Source organism: Corvus hawaiiensis, chromosome 5 (assembly GCF_020740725.1).
Source record: "Corvus hawaiiensis isolate bCorHaw1 chromosome 5, bCorHaw1.pri.cur, whole genome shotgun sequence".
Classification (NCBI taxonomy): Eukaryota; Metazoa; Chordata; class Aves; order Passeriformes; family Corvidae; genus Corvus; species Corvus hawaiiensis.
In genome coordinates, this window is record NC_063217.1 from 17,894,076 (window position 1) to 17,920,381 (window position 26,306).

Consider the following 26,306-nt stretch of genomic DNA (forward strand, 5'->3'; position numbering starts at 1 on the left):
TTTCTTAAGTAGCTGTGGTGCAGTACAGATCTGGTATTTGATGCAGATTAACTAAATCTGGAAAAAAAACAGTAGTACAAAATATAAACTAAAATGTTGCATTGTTTGGAAAGAATAGTGTTGTAAAACTTCGTTGTTGTTGTTGTTCATATAGTCATACATACAACGCCACAGTATACATTTATCCTCCAGGTAAGCTGTAATCGAAAGAAAATCTCAAACCTAAATTTTCTCACTTTGATCAGTAGCAATACATCTAAAATACACAGTCAACCTACAAGCACTGAATAGTGTAGACACTTTATTTTCTATCATTACATGGCTCTCTTTACTGATGAACTCTACCAGGTAAGACAGGAGGTAAGAGTACTTCTACTAATTTTTTTAGAAGGGGGAATACATAGCAAATTGCCTATTTACACTGTCAAGATGCATCACAGAATGGATCAGGTTGGGAGGAACCACAGTAGGCCATGTGGTCCAACCTCCCTGCTCAAGCAGGGTCATCCCAGAACCCTGGTTTCGCATCCAGACAGTTCTTGAGTATCTCCAGTGTGGGAGATTCTACAACCTCTCCGGGCAACCTGCTCCACGTGCAGTCACACACACAGTAAAGAAGTCCTTCCTCATGTTCAGGTGAAACTTCCTAAGCATTATTTTCAGCCCATTGCCTCTTGTCCTGTTGCTTGGCACCACCGAGCAGACAGGCTCCACCCTCCCTTACACACATCGATGAGGTCCCCTCTCAGTTGTCTCTTCTCGAGGCTGCACAGACCCAGCTCCCTCAGCCTTTCCTCGTAAGAGAAATGCTCCACTCCCTTAATCATCTTTGTCACCCTCAGCTAGACCCACTCCAGGATATTACAAGAATTCTATTACATTTTGAAGGGTAGTTTCCTCCTTGATGAAAAAGAACATCTTTTTGCTATATGGTACAACTTGATTGATGAAAACATCTCAGCAGACTAGTCATGAAAGAACTGGCCTTAGTCCTACACTGTCTCAACAGGATGACATTTCAATTAATGTCACAGTACGATACTGTACAGACTACAGGTAGGTAATTTAATAGATCAGTCCAGAACTTCCTGTAAGCAATACATACAATCCAATTAGTTTCTCACAATAGACTACAGCAGTTATTTGAGGAGCTTCAAGTACTTCATCTGGGAAGCCTTCACAGGGGCAGGAATGCCCTGCTGTTTCTATTCCCATCTGTCACTCAGCATTAAAGTTTCAGAGCACTGTGAACATGAACATGGGGGATGTTGCGGCACTGGAATTCACCTGTGTGTGGCGAGAGGGAGAGTGCCCGAATAGCAATGACACTTCCATAACCAGCAGTGAGGGTAACAGATACTTAAAACTGAAAGTGAGCAGTGACTGTCACCCACCACCATCTCTGTCTTCCCCAACATGGATTTCAGTTACTGTTGTAACTCACTGGACGCAAAAATCAGTCCATTTTTGAAGGAATAAATATTTCTACAACGTATTTCTGAAAAATTTTGCCTTCGATGTTACAAGTTCAGCGTGCTGACAGTTAAGACATGACACCATGCTGTCCACTAAATATTTCTCTCAGACCAAACTCTTCATTGGTACAGATTTGCCTGCAAGGCATGAATCTGGTACACAACAACACAGAGGTATCAGAGGCCATGCATAAATGCACATTTTCATATACTAGTGTCACTTGGGCTCTTCTTTCCCCTCCATCCGCTCTCCTCACCCTCACTCTTGATTCTCCTTAAAGTCTTATTTTATATGTTCTGTTCTCTTGACATTAAGTTGCATCTAATTTTCTTCATTTGGTTACATTTTAAAAAGTTAATAGCTGATTGAATAGATTAAAGATTTTCCTGTCCTCACTAAAAAGCCCTGATGCCTTTTCAGGAATCCTGAGGAGCTATGCACATAGGCTACTCAGGAAAGTTAATTATTAATTATCAGTAAGGTGGAATAGTTAAGATTAATTCAGTCACTGTTGAGACCCACTCATTCAGAATTTAAATAGAATTTGGCTTCATTTCCTTGAGAAATAAATTACGCTAAATTAAAATGAGGTTACTTCAGTTCTTATTCTTCTGCAATGTAATAGTTTTACTTAATTTCAATTAAATCTGCACACGAAGACAATTCCTTAGATTTCTCTTTTGTTGTAACTCCTCTCCTGAACTGATACTGGAAGAAGTTTACAAAACTTGTGTTAGGCTGCATTACAGCAATTCAAAAGCAGCTTATCATTGGTGTTTAATATTTTTTTGTCTGGGAACAAACATGATAATTTGGGGAAATTTACTAAATATATATAATCACTAGAATCACATTTACAGTAATTAAGCAATTTCAGATGCATTTTCTACAGAAAGCTCTGCAGATTTTACTGCTGTGGATTCCATAGGCATCACTGATAATGAATTAGATGGTAAGAGTACTGATTGTACTTGACATGAGAGATGGTGATTTAAGCACATTTAAGACTTTTAAGTGAAAATTAAGTTTGTATAGAAGAGGGATTTGTTTAAAACTGGGTGTACTTATATATTTTAAATATATAATTTTATAAAGGTAAAACCAGTATTTTTTACATAATCCAAGATAATCTAAATAATCGACAACAGTTGATTATCCTAGGTATATTTACCCATACTATGTGTATTCTAACTGATTAGAAATTAACCCAAATTTTTTGGCCCCAAGCTGGATGCATCTGTGTGTGTCAGCACCACATTTGACCAGCAACTTTCCTTTCTTAAGTGCTGCAGAAACCAGAGCCCCCCAACAGGCATCACATCCTTGTTCCAAGGAACTCAGATCTGAGGGGAAAGCCTGACCTGGGATTTTTAAAGAAATTCTTCAACTAACGTAATGAATGTAGCGATTAGACTAAAGATGCTATGGACAAACTTTTGAGAAGTAAATGATATAAAACTCTAATTCCTATTTTCAGAGTTGACTAAGGAATCCATTTTCTGCTGACCTTTACAAGTATTACTATAAATCAAACATAAATTATCAACTGCCACTTTTTTCCCTGAAATTAAATGAAGTTTACAATAGCTGTCACAGAAAAGTCTGCACTGCACAAATTCTAAATGTGGTTTGATTTTATTCACATTCCTCATAAAAGGTATTTAAAAAATTACAAATATGGTCATAAAAACTAGACTAACATACACGAAATCTAGTACCTCTTTTCAGATTTATTCACTTTCTTAAACTAATGAACTATGGGTGTTGATGAAAACAGACTTTTTTTCTCTTCATCCCAAACACTTTTATTTTATATTTAAAATTAATCACACTGCCTAGATGGGCACTCCATAAAAAGTGCAAGAGGGTACATGAAATTGTTACCAGTTTTAAAAGTTAAAGAGCCTATTTGACATACACACACAATAAAACTGTATATACTTATTTTCAGTTTATGTATTCTGAAGAAACTAATGACAAAATTTATGAAAGTATGGCATCTATATTATTTGGAATAGAACATCAAATGCAGAATTAATGACAAGTTAGAGTTCAATACTGCAGGAATCTAATAATAATCAATATATGTTGTATGTTCAAAATGTTCAAAACATTAGCAGAAACCCTCAGTATCAGGGTCCATTAGAATACCTGCTGTAGCTTTAAAAAAGAAGTTTACAAAATAAAATAATTTTTAATTTTTTGAAGCATTTCAGGGGAGTGAACCCCCTAGATCCAAGTATACATATACTTGCACCATGCTACAGATTTCAGTTAAAAATACAAAGACATAAATTTACACTTAAGAAACAGAACATAAAGGTAATATCTTAGTTAATGCTTAAAAAATTGAATTTATCCGATTTCTACAGCTTTTTGCAGTGAAAAGTTCAGGAGTTTAATTCCAGACAGTTTTTCATTTGTTTGTTTTATTTTAAATTACTTCAAAAGTCAGTATTTTAATTTTGGAAATGAAAGGAATATTACAGTGAATTGCATTGTCTTCCATGACAGGCTGTCATCATGAAGAGACAGGAGGCAAGTGAAGAGTTCACCAATTCAGAGACACATAAAAATCCATAGGCAGAATTTAAATTAACTGGGTTATAAACACAAACGTAAATGTTACAAATTAATCCGGTCTGAAAACACCGGATTTAAGTAAAGCAAGTAAACACCTCCACACCATACCGGGAAAGAGAGCAGTGGTGGTGACAACCGGCGTCACTGTGTTATTGCACATAAACAGGTGACTGCCAGTGTAATGGGACATAAGGCTGGCATTCACCAGGCACAAAGCAGTGTTATCAGTTCTATTGTTTCTATTTGGCTGTATCAGAGCCAGTTGCACATAAAAACCAGTTAAAGACTGAAGTGTTGTTAGCAGGTAGTTCAGTACCCATGTATTTCCAAGCCAACATATCACTGCCATTTTCCAGATTGGCCAATAACTTCATATCCAAATATGGCATTGAATTGGCCATTATCCGTCTCTAATGTTTCTACAGAATTCAAAAATTAAACAGTTCAATAGAGAAAACATTTTCTGTTAATACAGGTTCACATTTAAGATAGCCCTTGCAGACTGGTAAGTATGAAGATGTGATTATCCACAGCCATCCATGAAACTAACAGTTAAAATACACATTATTACTGCAGTCACTAATGTACATACATATATCGTCATATTTGGGTGAATAAGGTTGTCATGGTTTCTCATTTTTATTCTTAGCTTGTATCTTTCCCTTAACTGCCACAAATAAAACTATGATGCAGGTCCAAAAATACTGGGGTTTTAAAACCTCCATTTGAATGATCAGCTATTGACATCGATACTGATAGGATGCATCCATCATCCCTAGCTAGCCCTGCTTTAGATGTTACATACTCATTTCTTCTAACATCCCTAGAACTTCTAATCCCTTTTCAGGGTATCTAAAACTACAGGACATAAAAAAGTATATACACACACATTTTCCTATGGACTAGTTCATAGAACTTAGCCTAAGGCTACTCCATCGTGAAGCCTAACAAACCCAATATACCAAAAAACACATGCAGTAATTCTTATTAGTAAGATGTAAATCAGTGTCTGAAAAACTAATTCAGTTGACTTCATATTCAGTTTATGATTCCATGTAAACTATCTGTTTTAAACTTCTGGCAATTGCAGAAAGGTGCTCAGGAGAGATCACTTATTTGACAACAAAAAGACGCAGAATTACAGCTGCTGAACTGTGATACTCTACCATTGTTTGAAGCAGTGATAACATCCTGACCCCAGAGAAGTTTATTTTGACTTTTGGTGCTGGGTTTGTTTGTTTGTTTGTTTTTAAATATCAAGATTGATGAAACTCATGTAAAGGAGCACTTACCAAAGGCTTCATATTTTTCTTAGGTAAAAAAATACCAAACCAATTAGTGAATGCAGGTTGTACTTCTTGATGGCATGTTCCTTGATAAAACAGGTTATCAAAGGTAATTTCTAGTCCATTTTGTCTTTTTTTTGCACAGAGATTTTTTCTGGCCTACTGCCAAGAGGAATACATCATCTGAGCATAGGTGTGGGAGGCCTCACAACTGCACTCCTCTGACTGTCCTAGCTCACATACCTATCACTGCCAAAAGTCCGAGACTGCTTAGGACAGTAGTTTGTTCTGAATTCTTTCAAGGGCTGCTCCTTGGTAAATCCAGGAGGAATCCCCTTTTTTGAATGCAGGTTACCAATAAAAAAACATAGGAACTACTTGTATTGGTTCAGACTAAGGATCCATCTAGCTCAGTATCCTGTCTTCACCAACAGCTATCAATGTAAGCCCAGTGAAAAGGAGAAACAGAACAAGCACTTTGAACATTTTCCCCTAACACTTTCATAGCCATGGACTTTTTTCATCTCAGGGAAATTCTTACATATTTAATCTAGATAGTGTGTCCCAACAGGTTTGTTTTCCAACTCCTTGCTTAGCTGGTCCCTCTGGACTCATGCAGAACTTTTTGCACTTACAACACCCTTTAGTAAGGAATTTCACACGTTTATCAGCCCCAGGGTTTTGTCTCTGGCCAGTAATAGTAAGCTCACCACCTATTCATTTAGACATAAAGCTCATTTTGCCCAGCATACCACTTCACTTTATGTTACATCAAACCTTATCTGTCATTTTACTGTCTTTGAGAATCATTGCACAATGTCTGTCTACAGTAGAAAGTCCCTATAAAAGGAACAAAAACATAAGAACCAAAAAACAAGTCTGTGCATTCCAAGATTGTATTTATTTCAGTTTGCATCCAAATTTCTAATTCAAATATATCCTGCTCCTTGCTGCTTCTATACTCCAAGTTACTCTGTACAATTATTAAATGAAAAGTACACACACAGTGAAGAACTGTATTATATTGCACAAGGCTGAGACAGTCTTAATGCTGCCATTTCCTAACATTTTGTCTGCATGATTTGGTAATTTTATAAGAGTTCCTTTAGGAATATTTTTAAACATAATATCAAGTGCTGTGTCCTACATACAGCTGAATTTTAATACTATCTTTATAAATGGCATCAGTAGTTTGGACTCTTACAGCAACAGTACAGAACATAGGACTTATAAAAGGAAGATCATGAAGGATGACCACAGGATGCTTTCCAATGCGTCATTTGCAAGAGAAGCTGAACTGTATCTTTCATTATAATTAAGATTCAGACTTGGAATGAGAGATTAAAACCTCAATTTTTTCAACAGAAATAGTATGCAGCATGGTAACTTTGTCCTTTTCCAATTAACACACCATAAGAAGCCTTAAGATTTCAGTGAAGGCTCTTTTGGAACGATCTGGAAAAAAATCTTCTTTAAATAGGTTATATGGTGGAGTTAATGTCTAAAAATCATGAGCCAAGTAAAATATTTAAACATATTTAGGAGAATATGTTTAAAGATTAGGGTATTGCCTTTAGATGCCCCACTTCGAGATATCCACTACTACTTCATGCACCTGTGAAGTTGAGTCTATCTCGAATATGCAGGATTATAAAACTTGAAGTTGAAACATTTTGCACAACACTGAGATGCAAACCAGGAAGAGCAAAGGCAGTCTATGTAGACCCATTTCTGAAGAGGAGAAAAAAATATAATTTTTGAGTGCTTAACTGTAATTTATTATAATACATTTTCTAACAAACTATGTTACTTGAAATCTGAAAGTTCACAGTAAGTCTGCAGCGTGTGACAGGCATATAGGTAGGATAGATTTTTTGAGGGAACAAAATAAATATTTTTAATTTTCTCCAATTCAAAGCAGAATGCATCATAAGTGCATTAAGTTAAGGCATTCTCAGCTTTTCCCAGAATATATTTCACATTGCCTGCTCCTAAGTTCAATACATATTGGTCTTTTGTCTCAGAGCAATGTCTGCACTACAGCCTATTCTAAACAAAAAGCCTATTGGAGTGATAATATATACAGGGATAGCATAACATAAAAGAAAAGTGTTTTCAAAAGCCAGGTACTGCACAATACAATAAACAAAAATTCCTAGACATATTACAGGAGAATTCAGGCAAAATTCAACTAATATATTTACTTAACCAACAACCAAAACAACCCAAAAAATTTGAGGGAGTTTTTGTAGATTTTGTTTGGTTGGTGTTTTTTCAGATATTTTTCTCTCAGTGTCTGATATTTTATACTCAGGCACCTCTGTCAGCTATTATATGAAACCTACTCAGAATCCCACTTTGCTGACATGTGGTATCCAGCACACCCTTCCACTGAAGGGATTTCCTTCAGAGGTAGATGAATTCCAAGACAGCACCTGCAAAAGTTGCCAATCCTGGTCAGGAAATTGGGCGAGCATAAAGTACAATGCAGAATTTCAAATGAAATCTGGATCGGTTACTTTTAAATTAACGACACTTCTTTCCCTAAACAGGACATGGCAAATATTTCACTCTTGCACATTGGAATTTGTGAAATTATACATAGAGAGAATATTGCACCTCTGTATAGGAAAAGGTTTCGAAAATCCAGAGGTTCAAACTACCTCATAGGCAACACCCAAGAGATGCCAACCTTGAATCTGGAATTCTTTCCTATTAAAAATAAATGAAAAAATACTAATTAGGTTGACAAATAATACTGATTTTGTATTAAATAAAAAAGAAAAAGGAAGTATTTCAGCAATACAAAAAAGGCATTTGGAAACACATTAAACCTATGTTTTCCCATGAATGTTGACATTTTAGCTTTTCCATGACATCTTCAACCTAAAAGGTCCTTTTAAAATAATTTTATGTTATATCCTGTTTGCATAAAAAGGAGAACAGTCTTTTCATCTGCTCTTTCGGTCTCATACTTTTTTTAAGATTATTTTGATATTTTGAATTATTTTTGTCTTTTAATTTATTCTACTTCTCATATTATTTACCATAGAATTTACAGGAATATGGTAACCTGCATTCAAAAAATGGTGATTCCTCTTTGATTTACCAAGGAGCAGCCCTTGAAAGAATTCAGAATAAACTACTGTCCTAAACAGTCTCAGACTTTGGCAGCAATAGGCACATGAACTAGGACAGTCAGAGCAGTACAGTTGTGAGGCCTCCCACAGGTTGAGATCTATGTTCAGATGATATATTTCTCCTGGCAGTAGGTCAGAAAAAATTTCTGTGCAAAAAAAAAGACAAAATGAAGGACTAGAAATTACCTTTGATAATCTGTTTTATCAAAGAACATGCCATCAAAAAGTACAATCTGCATTCACTAACTGGTTTGGGGTTTTTTACCTAAGAAAAATATGAAGCCTTTGGTAAGTGCTTCTTTATACCAGTTTCATCAATTTTGATATTCCAAAACAAACAAACAAACCCCCCAGAAAACCTAAAAAAGTCAAAAAACCTGACATCAATCTGTAACTTAATTTTAAAAAGCCTAGAAGAGTGAGATTACTTCAGTTTGTTGGAGAGAGTAGAACTTCATAGCCAGGGTTGTTCTCACTTCCTTCATTCCCTGTATACATATATGCCAACTGGGAATTTGAATCTGCACTGTAAAACCTGGCCTCCTATATGACACCTAATAGGTCTTATCAGGCATTTAATAAAAACATGCCTGAAAGGGACATAACTGTGAAAATTTACCACTGAATTCAGTGACTGTTTTAGCTCTATCATCTCTTTATTCCCCATACTTTATCAGTTGTGACGGTTAAGAAAGATTTCCTGGTCATTGCTCTGAAATCACTTTTCCTCCATTTTAAAATAACCTGTGACCTACTTCTTGATCTCACAATGATTTATTTTGTTATTTATATTATGCAAATCCATGTTGCATCCAAAAACTAAAACATTCTCGAGAGTAGTGCCAAGATTTTACGACAGTGTTTCAAAGACCAGCTGCTTGAAAGTCAAGAGGCAGGAGGAAACAAAGTAGGAATTGGCATGACATTTGGTTTGCAATCTTCAAGCATCTGAGGCAGTATGTTTCACTTGTGGAAACACATCAACTTACTATATAACAGAAATCATGGAAAATTAAAAACTTTGTTTAAAAGACTATTTCTTTTCACTACATTTTGCTATCAATCATAGTGACTTGCTGTAAAAAAAAAACTGAGAGAGATCTGTATGCATTCATGCAGAGACTGTCACTTAAAACCCATTGTAAAGATTTATGCAGCATTTACCTTCAAGCAAGGGAGTAGTTTCATTAATACTGGTTCCAGCTGAGTTGACTATTAAGCACAAGTCCATGCTTATGTATGATACAGACTGCTATATGAAATAATTTTTATTTTACACATTTAGATTTACCACAGAACAGGTCTGTAGGGCTATTAATGGTTATGAAACACAAGTTATAAAACCAGTAATCAACAGTGACTCCTTAGCTGGGCCCATAGCCAGTAAACCCAGTCTCCCTCCTATACCACTTTGTTTTGTTTTCTGATCAATGTAATCACACCAGATGCAGCAGAGCTTGTACCAATGTGTAGATTAAGTATATATTCAACACGCCTATCCATACAGAAAGAAGGGATGGATTAGACTCAGTGCAAGTACTTTCAAGAATGTGTAGTTCCAAACTATAAAGTATAATTTAAGCAGTAAGGAACACCTGAAAAAGAAATTAGAGGCCAAATCATATCAACAAGGAAATTAAATTATGTTCACCATTGCGCTCCTTAGTAAACATTTACACTTTGAAATTTATTGGTCGCTTGCGTGAGGAGATTGACTGCTTCTAAGAAGTTAAATAAGCACACTTTTATGTTTCTGATACCTATCCTAAATTTTTGAATGCTCAAGATAGAAACAGCAGTCTCTTTAATATACGAAGTATAACTTTCTAACACTTTCCACTAGGCTTTCTCATTCATCTTCATTAATTATCAACTGATTATCAACAGAATTAATTCTGCATTAGATTCTCCAGGGTGAAAAATAACTGGTTTGCAACAGTTGAGGTTATTGAATAGGACTGGGCTATGCAAGAGCATAACAGTGGAGCTCTACCTCCCTTAGCATTTCAGGTATTATAATATTATCTTGTTTGCCATATAATTTGAACATGACGAAGTCTATTAGCTTAATAAGAGTACTAAGATACCACTACCTGTAGTAAAAACAAACTGAAAATTTCCAAGGAACTATCTCAGCTCTTCCTATGAGTGGGGATTTTTTTCTTGCTTGCTTCTGTTAAAGGCCACTCCACTTGGCTTTTTACCATTGAAAATGAGCTGTTTAATTATAAACAAAAGAACTTTAGTGATAGCATATGAATCAGTATCCACAGCAAGTCTTGACAATGGTTTTGAATTGTGAGCTCAGAAAGGTTGCAGCACAAATGTCAGTCTGAAAAATAGCGTAGTGTGTGTGCATCATTCGCCAGATAGGAAAGGAAAAGCTCAGATGACTTTGTGAAAGGAGTATTGGTATGAATTTCTAACACATCTTTCTTCTTGCATCATATATTATTTAATTTCCATAGCAACCCACGGGAGCAAGAAGACTGTTTTCAGAAAAATCTGAATTGATGTAATTCACAAAAGAGAAACTACGATAGGCTAGGAGTGATAGAGAAAATAAAGGCAGGGAAATTCTGTTACTGGACACTCAAAGTTATTAAAAAGCTTTGTCAGATTTCCGTAAGTTACAAGCATCCTATAAAGTATGCATTGCCAGTTTGTGCTATGACCTTTATAGCATTGTAATCCCAAATCTGATTAATTGCATGCATCAATTCTTCCAATAATTACTGAAGAGTCAACTTAGCTCTCAAATCTTTTCATCAGTGCCAAAACGAAAACCACAAATAACCAACACACCACCACCAAACAAACAAAAATGACCAGCTGAAACTGTCAGATGACTTTCAATAAGTGGCTTTTAATTCTCAACAATCATGTTAGTATAACTGGATATTATCTGCTGATGCTGGACTTGCAGCTCTGTAGGGGAAAAAAAAGTAACTGAAGTCTAGAAAGAAGCACAATTATATTTTATAAATACAGAATGACATCATGTAAGTTATATTTGTCAGCTGTTGAGAACAACCATAGAAAATGCTGAATTGTGAGAAAAGTATCTTTTCCAAAGTGATAAGAAGAAAACTACAGCATCTGCTCAGTCTAGCTTAGAAATCTTCCCTGGTACTGCACACTTTGTCCAAGGTTACAGAAAAAAATTACCTAAGGAAAGTTGACAACCACCAAGTTTCAAATTCCTTAAGGGCAAAAGCACAAGTGTTATTTAAAATTCCCTACAAGATACTTACTATAACATCACATTGACTGTTTGCAGCTGATTTACATCTTTAGATAAGCAAAACCAAGCCTTCGAGAAAAAGAATGTAGTGTGCTTGTCAAAGTAAATCAGCCCAAGAAACAGTGAAAATAAAAAAACCGTAAGATTCATCCTTTATGACCAATGTGTCCTCTCTGCAGTACCTTTAACATGTACAGGTGGACAGGTGTAAGCATGTACACTCACATCCCGATTTGGGTTTGTGTGTGTAAAGGCTTAGAGAATGTCAGACTGTCTAAACACTGTAACATCAGACTATGCTGTTTTCATTATACTCAGCCAGAAAGTAGTTCACAGATCTTCTTTTATTATTATTTATAAGATGAAAGGAATGATAATATAAAACAATGACAACCCTAGATTATCCTTAGGCAATTCTCTTGTTATCATGCTGAACAGCTCGACTACAGAGAAAAACAGTCATTACCTGTGTGAAGAGAACCTGTGATTAGCCTGAGAAGGTACTGGGCAAATTTCAATATTTCCCGCTTACACCGCTTCCTACAGCCACTCATCTTAGGCAATGGGGTATTCCTCTGAGGAGAGCCTGAAGACTTTGCCAGTAAAGGCAATAGTTTCTGCCAGCAAACTTCTGGGGCAGCTCAGAGCCTCACACCGCCTCGCCGTCTCCTCACGGCCGAGCAAGCTCCCGCCGATCTACCTCGGGTGGCTGCGCAAGGGACGCCCGCGGAGGCCGGCGGTACGGGGCGCGGGCGCTGCCACGGCACAGCGCGGTGCGGCTCGGCTCGGCTGGGCTGGGCAGGACACGGCTCGGCAAGGCTGGGCAGGACACGGCTCTGCACGCACAGCTCAGCTCGGCTCGGCTCTGCAGGGCACGGCACGGCTCAGCGCGGCTCTGCACGGCTGGGCTCGGCGCAGGCACTGGCGCGGCCACGGGCGCCCCCGCCGCGGCCGGACCCGCGACGCAGGCACTGGCGCGGCCACGGCTGCCCCGGCCGCGGGCGGCTCCGCGGGCGCGCAGCCCGGCGGGCGGGGCGGTGCCGGTGCCCGCCCCACGCAGGCAGCACAGCACCGCCCCGGGAGCCGCCCCGCTCGGCACTCCTCCCGCGAGCAGCGGGCGGGCGGGTGGGAGCCGGCCCGGGCACGGCACTGCTCCGTTTCCGTGGCGCTGGGCGGGGGGAACCCAGCCGAGAGCAGAGCCCCGCCCAGGCCGGCCGCGCACGGCGGAGCCGAGGGACGGTCCTGCCCGTGCCAGACCTGCGGGGATGTAATCGAGGTGTGAGCTGGCGGGGCTCCACTGCACTTGCACTCTTGCATGTCGGCCTCGGGCCCCGTAGCCTGTCTGAAGGTCATGGAAAGGCCAGGGCACTGCACACCTGTACAAGAGGAAGAAAGAAGCAGAAACCCAGCTGGTAGCTCTGTGCGGGGACGTGCCCCTGCTTTCCAGCTCCCTGACCTGCGGCAGCTGGGAAATAGGCTCTGGCACAGTTAGCTTTGTGTGGTTAGGATCTCTCCAAGGAAGTCTCGGAAGCTACCTGTACGCCTTACTGTTCCCTTACAAATTCATTGTGTTCCAACTTGCTGAGAAGTGTTTCTTATTAATAAAAATGATCTTCCATAGTCTTCATCCATGACCACAGAACCCAAAGAATATATGTTTTCGTTTCCCTTGGAATACTTCCCTCCTCGAGAGCAGCTCTATTGCATTAGAGGGTGATGCAATATGTAATGCCTAATACAGTTAAAAAGAAAAAAAAAGACAACCCATTAAGGAAAAGCTGAACAGAAGAAAATCATCGACTGATCTAATTTTAATGACAGCACTGACCATAAAACATTTTGGTGAATGCCTTTAAAAAATTACAATAAACAAATGCACATCTTCAAGCTATTGTCTATATTATGGAGTGCGCAGAGATAAATACATTATAGACACAATACATCAAAGCATTATCAAAGTTGCAGTTAGATGACACAGTTTTCTGTGTCTGCTATCTGAAGCACAAGCATGCTGTCTTATGCTTCCAGTGAGGCTACACAGATAATGGAAAGAACCAAAATAAAATAGCTCACAGAAGCCCCCAGGTTACTCCAACACAGGGATTAGTCTGAGAAGGATATGGGCAAATTCCAGTATTTTATGTTCGTACTACTTCCTACAGCCACTCATCTTAAGCAGGAACTAATTTCTTGGCACAGTTTCTTCTGAAAAAACACAATACAGTTTGACCAAAGAAAACCTCCCAAAAAAAGACCCCCAAAATCCAAAACCCTCCAAACAAACAAACAAAAACCCCCAACCAAACACCCAAACACCACCCCCCCCACCAAACCCCGTCAGATTCTGAAGTATTGGAGATGCCAGTGTGCCTTACAAATTTCTGAACTCCTCTGGTCTCTGCAAGGAAAACTCCTTAAATAGCTGGTAGAGGCAAAGAGATACTGAAACCATTAAGTTAGTATCTCTTCTTTAGAAGAGGACTGAAGGGTCAATGCAAATGGTTCTCAGCTGGAGTACTTGACCTTTTTAATCTTTTGACATCTCCAATTGCTTTATAGAATTTTCACTAGCAGTGTTGCTTCAAAATAAGGAACTGAAAATAACTGAAGCTTAAAGAACTGAAATACTGGTTTTCTAAAGCCATAAGCATGTATCACCAACACCATGCTTTGATCTTCTTTCCGCCCAAAAAACACCTACAAACAAAACTGTATCAGTTCTGACACTGTTTCCTAAGCTTTTACATTTCAACACACCAATAACAGTAATTGCTACCTAAGGAGGAATTCATGAAAGATTTTTGACTAGTTTCACCAAGATATTTTTAACAATCAGTGCAGTATTTTGATAGCTTTGGATCTAAATCTATCTCCCAATATTTCTCTGGTCAGCAGAAAAGACTGACTAAGACTAAAGGTTTTTTCTCCCAAATCAAGAGAGCAAATCAGAGAAAAGGGCACAGGAAAGTTAGAATAGAAAACGGTAATAAAACTACCATAGTACTTTTTAACAATACAGTGAAATAATATGATGGACAGTTGGACAATATCAATTTCTCTATATTGGTAATACACCTTTTTAATTTTTTTTAATTGATGAGACACACTAAGGTCCTCAGTCAGAGCCAGTCTCTTTGCACTGAGGTATATAAATACTTTTTTATATCTACAAGCTCGGTCCATTCCTAATAATTCATAATCCAAAGAGCTGAACTAAAACCCATTGAAAAAAGATCCTCTTAATGTCAGAAGGGTCTGGATCAGTTCGTAGAACTGAATCAGTTCCAGACTTTGGAACCAGGTACTTAGAAAAACCACTATTTAAGTATAATGGAGGAGGAATAAAACAAAACAGAAGGGTTTTTTTCAGACATTAGGAAAAGCAAATGGAAGGAAAAAGTAAAAGCTGTTTGTAAACTGGATTTTCAAATCGTTTCACTAAGTCCAGCTCATGGGCTCCTAGAATAATATAAAATACAAAATTACTTTGTTTTGAAGTACTTGGCAAGAATGAAATGACTAGGAAGGAAACATATGCAGTTTTTGTAAAAGACTGTCAACAACTGCAGTCAAGTTTAAAAGCAAAATGTAAACATTTCCCTGAATGTACAAAGCATACTATAGCACAGTCAGGACAAACAAATTTATAACAATAAAATATTTTCTTCCTTTGAGGGTTTCTACACAAAGCTACAAGAAAAATCTTAAAAATCTTTGTCACCATGGGAAGAAAGCAGTGCAAAACCAAAAATGTATGAAATTAAATTCTATTCAGTCCATAGATGAAATTCTACATGCATTTTTATAACTTCAGTTAGGGTCTCAGCATCACAGGTCTCTGCCCCAGGCCTACCTGTTGGCAACTGAAGTGCGACTTAACCATCCATAGAGGAGGGTACACACTGATACAGCTTTAGTCTAACACTACAAAAGAAAAAAATTACACCAATATTGTAGTTCAGAGCTGGTCATTATTGGAAGGTATGTATCAGTATTTATTTACTTTTTCCTGTGTAGGAATAGTATTTCACTACAAAACAGAACAAACCAAAAGAGAAATACATTAACTACAACATGAAAACAAATTTTTAAAAAAGTAAAGAAAACCAATGATTTTTAGATTGCTTAGGTTCCTGGGACAATGTGTTTGACTCTTCTTTCAAAAAAGAAAAAATCTAAACCCCAAAAGCATTGCGCGTCGCATAACTGACCATTGCAATATCCTGGCATTAAATGGTGAATAATGATGAATTAGCTAGCATTATAGTTTTGTTTTGAGAGAGAAGAAGTTACTAAATTCAGATTTTATTTAATAAAAAAATAGGCAAAACATCTCTTAAAACATTCAAGAAGAAATTAAATTTGGTTGTTGTCATATTAAGTAACAATGGCAAAGACTCAAATGCCAAAAGCACATATAATGGTTTAGGGAGAGAAAAAAAAGCCATCACAGATATTTGATGAAAAGAAAGCCATAGACTAACAATGACAGTGCATGCCAAATATAAGTTTGCCAGTCTGAGAATAAAAAAAACCAGCAGAAGCTGAAGTGACATATACAGAGCACAGGTTGATTGGCTTCTTACAGGCAATTTACCTTGTATACCTCTTTCATTTGCACACAATCCTCTGACTTCAAAAAACAAAATTTCCTCCTGAACTAGCCCTTGCTATTGACTAAAAGCAAATTGAAATCTTACAACAAAAATCAACTCAATTAAATGTTTCAACCTCATCAGAAAGGGTAACCACAGGAAGTTATCCAGGAGCACAGAAAACCTGTAAACAGTTTCCTCGATGTTGACTCCAGAGGCTTGTAAGAGCTTTTTTTTTCCTTAATGCAAATACTTAATTCCACAACTGTTTTTTTTTTTTTTAATCAGAGGATTTTTAACCTTTTTAATTTCAAACAACAGTGATATTTACAACCTAAGCACATGGCAATCAATAACAGGTGGGTAGAAACAAACAGATGGGTGAACACAAGGTAACAGCAAGATGTTTACGATAGAGCATAATAAACAGCTGCCACAAGTAGATGACCATCATCAGATCTCTTCAGTTGCTCCTTGCCTGTCATAAAAGTAAGGGTCCTCCTAAATTACAATCCCTACTGTATTTATTTTAATAGTTCTTCTGTGGACTTATGCTTCTTGACTTGACAGTATTGTGCACTGAGGTGTCCAAAGTTCACCATCATTATTCAAGTGGATGCAGCAGGATGAGAGTCATTCATCATAGAAGTCACTGGAAACCGCAGAAGTAATTCCAAATTATTCATGATGTCTATGAAAATATCAGCTACCACTTTTAGCCACAGCCAGTGAATAGCAACAAAAATTCTCTTGGACGTCATTTGCCCAAATTTAGTCTTGGATATTAACACAGACCAGAGATGGCTATATGATAGAATATGAGCTGGGGAAGCAGAGATGCAGGCATATGTTCCCTTCCTAACTGATCAGCAGTTACATGATAGCTAAGTTTACTTAGATTAAAATGCTATAGTGACAACAAGGAACATGAAACTATTTCTTGCTCTATGCGTTCCATATTAAAATGGATGTCTATGTGGGATCAGGAAATTATCACATTCTGTCTTGTGGGAAAAATAACTTCCACAGAGCCCAGGACAAAGAGTGAGGGGACTGCCAATGTCCCTGGTCATGAAGACAGATGTACTTACCTTCTTTAATTCTTTTTATACTCTTCATATCAGAATTAAAACCTTCCTATTAGCCAAACTGTTACTTATTCAAACTGCATGCAATGTTTTTAAATGTGGAACACAAAATAATAAGAAATTTTTATTTTGGCCTATGCTAGTGAAAATTAATACAGTCTTCCCACTTTTGTCTATAGTTTTTAATTTCTCCTGAAAGCTTGCTAAGAATAATATCTTCAAACAGCTCTGTTGCTGTGTTTAAAATAGGGCTACAGAGAAATGACTGCTACCTCACACTGTTTGCATAATATCAACAAATTATACATGTGCTCTATTCTGATAGCTAATACCTGCATAAAATAAATTACTTTCATTGCTGTTGTAGTCCCAGACTTTATAGGTTCAAACATTTATAGTTTACATTTATGTAAACTAATAAAACATGTTGGCTTAGCCAACCATAATTTTTGACCAGTGTAACAGAAGTACTTAAAACATTTATCTCTATTTTTCCTACCTTCCCAGAGGTAGCTGCTCTCAGAATGCCTTTTTTTACCTACTCAGTGTCCTTGAAGCTTACTCCAAGGATTCATTTTCACACAACACTCTAAGATGATACTGCAGACAGTCAACCAGGAGCTACAGCTGCCTCAACCTCCCCCACGGTCCACCTTGCCTAATTAAACATTCATCACTCCCAAATGCTGCAGTGTCAAACATGAGCAACTTCCCAGCCTGACCTTCTACAGCCAGCCAGTGGTTTGTGCTGGAGAATAAACAAGACTGGGACTTATCTGCTGAAACATAAAATGGCATAATGCAGTTTTCATGTTGCACATTAAGTTCTGTGCATGCACTCTAAAATTCTCACTGCAGAAGCCAGAGTACTCACTTTTAATATTCAATATATTATAGAATACCTGTATACAAATCTGTATGGGCAGTGTTATCAATAAACTTTCTACAAAAAACTAAAATAGTATCTTCCTTATTATACAGATCCTGTTTTTTATATATGGTCATACCTTTCAACTTAAAAATATATTATTGCTGAGTATCCTCAAATAAAAACAGAAGATTGAGGCACACTAATATCAAGTAAATGAGGGTTTTTTGGGTTGTTGTGGGTTTTTTTTTTTTTTTGTGGCTTTGGAGTCTTATCTGAGTTCCATTTACAAGAAATTTTGGGGTTACCTCCAAGACAAAAGAGATAGGTTCTTATACTCATTTATACTCTTATACTCATTACTTATACTCAAAAACTCATTTAATTGTATCAGACTCTGCACATATTTATATCTATATTTGATGGAAGAGAAATCTGAACAGAAAAAACCAGAAGGAAACATCTTTCCTGTTATAGAAACCATAGCTATAATAATCTATAAGTTCCATAAAACTTTGAGATTTGATATAACTAAAATGTATCTATATCATGTCCATACAAAATAAAAATATTATGAAGGTTGTGTTTTGACCCCAACACCTACATTAACCTGTTAAAGAGAAAAATATCAGAAATTGGTTGTAAACAAGCCAATACTGGGTATGCAGCATTCTTAATAGAATAGGCATTTCTCCAAATTAGCAATGAGAATTCTATAACTAATACAGATTAAGCCAGTAATTAAAATATTCAAAAGAAGCTTTTTTTCACAATATATATGAAAAAATACACCTATGTATATAAACCTACATCTATGTATGTATCTATACTTATCTGAAATATATATATATATAGTTTAAAAAAGGTTGACTTCATAGCTTCAATAATTATCTGTTGCAACTTATTGCAACTTATTCGCCCCTAGGATTTCCCATAAGTGGTCAAAACCTAGAGTTCTTCTTCCAAGTCAAGGGCTTCCCCACAGTTTTCAGGCATTTTCTTTCCCCTTTTATGCTAGCTATGGCTTGATCCCCTATTTAACCTAAAATTTAAGATGGAAAGTGGAAATCCTTAAGTTTTCACATCCTTAACTGGCATGAATTGCAATGTATTTCAGTGAATATACTGCAGCTACTACCTCAGGGACAAGAAAGACAGAAGAGAGGTACCACAGCCCAAACATTTCTTCAAAGCCTACATTTTGGTTGAAGCAGTTTTGCAACAGCTCTCCTTCATCCACAATTTGATTCTGTTAATTATTAAATATGAAGTACCAGTGTTGAGAGCAAGTTAAATTACCACATTGCTAGGTCTATGGTCTGTCTTTTCCCTCCTGGCAGGGTCCTGCAGATATTGACAAGAAAAACAGTTCATCAGCATTCCTGGGGAATCCTTCAGTTATGCCCTTTGGGGAACATGAGCAGTTACCAGTCTACTCCAGATTTTCCAGAACAGTTGTGATTGTAATAAGGACCCATAGATCTTCTTCCCACATAATACAGCTGATGAGCTCTCACACAAAGTACGTAAAATTTGACTGACATAGAGGAAAACCATTTTAAATAGAATTGATCTGATCATATCTATGGTTTGATAAACCTGAGCGAAACCTTGCTCATGAGTAATAAGAAAGGTTTATATGCACTTAAAACTCTACCACTCTAAACTAAGTAATATTTTTTCTACTCTGCACGCTTATTTTCATTACAGGCAAAAAAAATACATTCCAAAAATCATTTTATTATTATCTCCAGGCAACTGGAAATTCATGTAGGTTTTGTGATACAGATTAAGCCTGAAGAAGCTACCCATTATGTGGTTCAGGCAGGAAATGGTCATCAGGGATATGAATCAGAGGATATCACACCCATTTAGCATTGCTGGACCTGTAAAGGAAACATCTGAGTCTGTGTTAGGGTCTTGAAGTTGCACACTACATACAGTGAGTAGATTTTGATGGCCTTATCTGTGCAGTATCATCATTTCCCTATCTTCTATCACATATTCTTCTGTAACTGTATGGCCATTTCTCTGACAAGTGTGGCCACAACTACTTGTGGCTTCAGGGCAAACCTCCCTCATCTGCCCTTTTCATACCACTTTAAACCAGTCCCTAGGGACCAGTCATGAAAAGAGGCAAAGTAAATCTCAGAGATTAAAAGCAGGAAAAAGGAGCAACCAGGGAATTCAATCTCACATGTGACACAAAGGCATCGGTGAAAGACGATTTTTGGTTCCCAGGTGGGAGCACTTAGTGGTAGGGCAGGTACCTGGGACCGTGTGCATGAGACCTCAGGAAACTGTAGAAATTGAGTATGAAATCATTGCAGTCTCCTAGTGACAACACTCTTAAGATGTGATCAAGTAAAGGCCTTAAGCATAAACACAAAACTTTTTTCAGCTCTATAGCCTAAGGAAGTGAAGCAGTGTGATTATGAACTCAGCTACTATAAAGTTACAAGTCAGTGACAATGATAATAACCAGTATATGGTCAAGGTGAGTATAACTTCATTAGTTGCCTGTAAATAAATATCTAAATCTGAAGCCTAGAACAAGGAAATAAGTAAAAGGCTGGTAATAAGCACAACTCCAAACTCTACAGATCAGTACAAAGGACAATAATTTTGATATAATACACACACGTTATATAATCAACATTGATACTCAGGAAAATAAAGATACAGAGGAATATCACTGCTTGTATATTTCATTGTGAGGAGAAGAAATATTACTAGAAGAAAACAACACCTGTACACTAGAAGAACAATGGTAAACTTTAAACTTTACAGGGTCTTATATGGTGGATATGAATACTACTTCTATTTAGGCTGTGCAGAAATTTCCTTGTTCATATCAGCTGGTCTGTGCCTTGATATAGACCTTCAGTCACCAAATAGAAATCATGCTTTATATTACAAAAATTATGACATCAAACTTTTTCCCATCAGAACAGGACAGCTATCTTTACTGTGGTAAGTGTATTAAAAATGGAAGAGATAAGCTCTTCGGTCAAAAAAAAAAAAAATAAAAAAGCTATTAGAGTTATCTTATGTCCAAGGAACAAGACTGGGGGGAGGGGTGAAAAACCCCCCAGAAAACCCAACAATCCTTCACAATTTCCAATAGACAGCTAACTTGTCAGGTATCAGCATCTTAATTGCAAAGATGCCCTTAGCAGTTTTATTCATTTATGGTATGTCATACAGTTTTCATTCCTCTCTATTAGGTAACTCCACTCTTAACCTCAAGTTCCTTTTGATTTAATAATCACATTTTATCCTACATTATTTTACCTTATCATTATCTAGACTCCTTCATATTATGTCTTCAGAGATAACATGGATAGGTCACATTTTAATACTTTACCTCTTTGGTTTTCCACCCAATGAAAGGACAAAAAGAAGATTAAAAAATGGGTAATAAATGTTTTAACATGTTGATATTTTTCTTGAAGGCAAAACTTTAATCTGAAAACAATCATAGGATTTCCTCACTGTTTTAATAGATACTGCTTTGGCTTCTTTGGAACATTCCATCTTTTCAGAAAAAAAACACCAGGGGAAAAAAGCTGAGTGGTTTTTGTGACTGCCTTGCAAGTGATTTATAGAAGTAGAATAGTATCAATAGGAGGACATCTTATTTCAAAACATCCTACGGTCTCAGGGAAGATTACAATACTATCTAGGGGAAGATGTTACGCAAACCAAATTTTTCATGAATGTCTCTAGTCATTAAGTTGTCACACTATGATATCGTATGTCAATATGAGCTGTTGATATTACTGCTATTAGAATATTTTTAATTCTGTTTACACTATTAACATTTTAAATAAGCTAAAAATTAATTCATGGCTTTGCAAACATATGGATCTGATATAGATGTATGGCATGTTCCCTCCCTTGTCCATAGCAAGATTTTATGCATAACACCTTCTCTTACTATACAAATCAGTTTGCAGTTTGCTTTCCTGCCTGTGACATTTTATCAAAAGTTGGTCTCATGGTCATCATTTAGGAGGAGTGCCAACTTCTGAACTTGCTCAGCAATGTGAGAACAATTTCCCAGAAGTGCACCCATTGTGAACTTGCAGTTCACACAGGTCACCAAAATGCACATACTTGCCCATAGACATGAAGTAAATAAATTTTCACTTTAAATCATGCAAGACATTGATATGACTGAAGTAGTAAAGGTACATGAAGGGAGGAAGAAGGACAGTTTCTATATCAGTCCTTAGGTCTTAAAGGTAAATTTTTGGGCTGGGCCCTTCCTCTGCCTCATCCTGAACCTCCTGTCATGGTTTTTTTTCCAGAATGTGAACTTTCTGAACCACTCCCATCCCTTGCAACACAGAACTAGTTTACTTCTGTGGACATGTCCAGACCTCATTTGCTTCTCCCAAGAGTAGTTAAAAACCCCCATCTTTCTCAGGTCCTTTACTAGATAATCTAGTGCCTAGTTATTACCGTCTGATATCAAAAATAAAAAGAAATCTGGTTTGCCAGGAGCAATTGCTATTCCTTTTGCAGCGTGCTTCATTTAAAAAGAAGGTGATCAAATTTTAATGATCTTCTTTTGTTAGCTTAAACCAAGTGCAAAAATTCTCCTGTCACTTCCCTTGGGTTTGAAGGCCATCATTTTAAATAGCACAAAGATTTTGGTGGTGAAAATTCAGATACTGATTTTTTAAAGAGATGATAAAAGTTGTAACAAAAATGTTACAGAAAACAAAACCATAAGCAATCAAATAATTAACGCCAAGACATTTTTCCAGAAAAAAAGTTAAGGACCCTTTGGAAAGCAACTCAACCTTTGCTGTTTATTTAGAGATTTTATTTCGTTCTATATATGAAATGCTCTAATTTGCAGTTAAAGCTGGGGAGGAAGGTCAACGTCAAGCATGATTTTTACTTCTTGTAAACATGTGCAGAATCTGAGAACTCTAATTCTAACAACAAAGACATCTAAGAAAACCCAGGATTGCAGGAATAATCTGTATTGAAGAAAAAAATATTTTTAAAACAGCTGTGACTGTATGAGTGAGGCTGGTAAAAAAATTACCTTGAAATAATTTGCCTAGAAATATACTGATGCAGCCCTGGCTCTCAGAAAGTGCATATAAGGATAATGCTTTAAAAATTCTATTAAACTGCAGTGGATGCCTCTTGCATTAAAAAAAATCCCAAACAAACAATCAAACAAACTCTTTTTGCTGAATCTCAGAGACAAAATAAAAGTCACCCTAGAAAATTTTGACTTTCCAAAAATTTCTTGGCTCAGACTTCTTGGCAAGACAAATTTTTATTGTCAGTCTTGTAATTTGAATGGCCCATCAAATCTGAAAAACTAAAAGGCAAATTTCCTGCATTTAAGCATATAATAGACAGACTTTCCTTCTATTCTGAGGTTTAAATAGCTTCCCATATTTTAAAATTATAATAACAAGATGCATTACAAGAATTGGCTTCCCCATCACTTTGAAGAGGAGACCATAAATTATCTTCTGCTTTTTTCTTTTTTGTTTTTTTTCCCTTTTGATAACTCAGTGGGCAAGTTTAATGGTAGAGTTTAATGGTAGAGCGATATGCAAAAGGCAATTATAAAAAAAAAATGTTGTTTTAGTAGAGCTGTGTAAAGAAGTGGGTCATAGAATAAAAAATACTTGACAAGTATTTGGGGGGTTTTGTGGTTTGGTTTTTTTTCTTCTTTACTTGTAGGAGAACACTCAGTAATATTAGACTGTAGTGAAATCCTATTAACCAGGAAATACAACATGGTAAGTTTCTAAATTTGTGGACAAGTGGCAGAGACTCAGGGTTACACTGAGAACAGAATTGTCAATGAGAAAAGCATGGCTGGAAAAACCGCTTAGCAGAAATTCAGAAATGTTCATTTTCTCTGGCAAAGGTTTTAATTGCCATCACAATGCAATTCCACTTCTGGTTGCAAACTACTAGTCTTTATTGTGCTATTAGCTGTTAAAAAGGCCATCAGCTCAAACTGAGCTTCTGGAGGTCTGAAGTCCTGTTTGTTTGCTGTTGTAATCTTGACTCACAACCACAAACCACTGCTGGTATGGCCAGCACTGGCTCTGAGACACAAAACCAAAATGCTTGCTGGTGTCCCATGCAGAAGCTTCTGGGGAAACAAAACCCCCAACCTAACAGCAACAACAAAAAAACCCCTTCTGCTCATGCTCTAACTAGAGAGAAGGATTATTTCCCCCAAGATCCCAACAATTATTAGACCATCAGCTTCACAACCATTTGTACATACAAGTAGAAAATGGAGGAATGAATTGCTTAGATAGAAATCCTGGTATTTGAGTCCAGAAAAGTTAAATTGGAAACACAGATCTGAAAAGCACTTTCTGGGATATCCACTCTCATTTGTGGTTAAGATGGCTTGGATCTCTCAATCCAAACAATTTGTGTAGCTTGTTCCAAACCAATTTGCTATTAATCCCATGCATGAATTTAGGTAGAGCACTTCCTAACCCCCGTCTCCCAACCCTCCTCATCACTACTTCCAAGTTCAGCCCCAGACCTATAGTGAAAGGGAGGCAGGAAGAAACCATCCTTGTCTGCACTTCTCCTCCCCATTCAGGTTTTGATTTGAAGTCCATGGCCAGAAGTGAAAATACCTGGATCTGCAGCAAACAAAAATAGCACTTTATCTATGGTATAGGCCTGTATTTTGCTATATGAGACAATTGCATCAGCTTTTCTTCCTTCTTCTACCCTTTTCAAGAGGGTTTTAACTCAGATAAAATTGCATATTAAGAGAACAAAAGACTCTGTAAGAGAAGAGATAGTGTTTTCCATTACATGACAGTATTGTCACAAGCTACTGGAGCAGAGTGTCCTAATTGATAGTATATCAGGAGTGACCCCAGAATTGCTTCCCAAGTGTGTAATGTAAGAGGTCATGCCACCTTCAAAAGAACAGATTTGAAGTTCAGGGAAAACATCATTTATTGAAATTGTATAAAATAGGTATGCAAAAATTACTGAGAGCTTTTAATTTACCTTTCCAGATATCACAGCTGGAGGTGGGGAGAACCAAACAGCAAAAAACTCAGCAGGAGTTACAACACTGTGACTAATCCAGAAATGAAATTTCAACTCTTAGGAGACAGCCATAAAGACACGGAAGTGCTCATTTCAGCCTAGACTAGTTGCAGCACTTAAAAGTTGGGTGCAAAGAAGATTAAGAAGTGCATCAAACAAGAAAAGAAGAAGGATTGCTTTGAAAGAAACACTTATCTCAATTCTTACTGTGTTTTATGTTATTCAGTCCAGTCTGTGGAGAAGGAAGGACACCCAGGCTGTTTCAAGTATTCCTACTTGAATTTTTTTCAATTTTTTCTAACCTGCAAAAAATATGATTTTATTTCAGCATGTAGTTTAACAAATCTTATATGTATTTCCGAAACTGAGGAGAATTTGAAAACTAAGCAAGAATGCTGATGTGTAAGCGTTGTGAAATTTCATTTCAGCCTGTGATAAAAGTAAAGAGTAGCCAGAAGATGGAAACTGGAGGCACATTGGACACAGACTCCTAAGCCAAGTCTCCGAACACAAAGTTAAAAGAAACAGCTGATTGAAAGAGAAGACAAGAAGTAAATATTCAATCAATAATTAGCTTTATACTGCAGGTCCAAGACTTTTTTGCAGAGCATTCTAAGTTAGAATCCTATTTGAGATTTCTTTTTAATGAATGTGTCATAGTTCACAATTTATATTAGCTCAGCTAGATCATGTATTCCCTCAGGATCCTATTCCTACTGAGAAGAACATATGCCTTCAGTATTCAACCTTGTTCTTTTATGTTTGTGTCTCTCAGAGTGCAAATTTTCCTACATTTTAGGGAAAGTGTATAAAGCCAGAAAATGAAATTATGTCCCAAGAGACATTCTGAGTATTAAACTCAGAGTAAAATATTAGAATAAAACATTTAACAGCTGAAGGGAAAATCCCAATTTGGTAAAGATTCAGGGACTTGCTACCTGTCCTTGATGTTACT

At 37.0% G+C, this 26,306-nt stretch overlaps 1 protein-coding gene across 5 annotated transcripts in view; it reads right to left on the reverse strand.

The window, feature by feature from the left end:
- Window positions 1–26,306, reverse strand: part of KCNIP4 (potassium voltage-gated channel interacting protein 4) — a 400,021-nt gene that overhangs the window by 281,673 nt on the left and 92,042 nt on the right. The window contains exon 1 of one of the 5 annotated variants that reach the window (XM_048302871.1): window positions 12,196–12,653. The exons of 3 other annotated variants lie outside the window; for them this stretch is intronic. In XM_048302871.1, coding sequence (XP_048158828.1) covers window positions 12,196–12,283 — 88 coding nt within the window. In that variant the 5' untranslated portion in view covers window positions 12,284–12,653. Of the gene's footprint in view, window positions 1–12,195; window positions 12,654–26,306 lie in introns of those variants that run through there. One more of the 5 variants, XM_048302877.1, reaches the window with a different exon arrangement.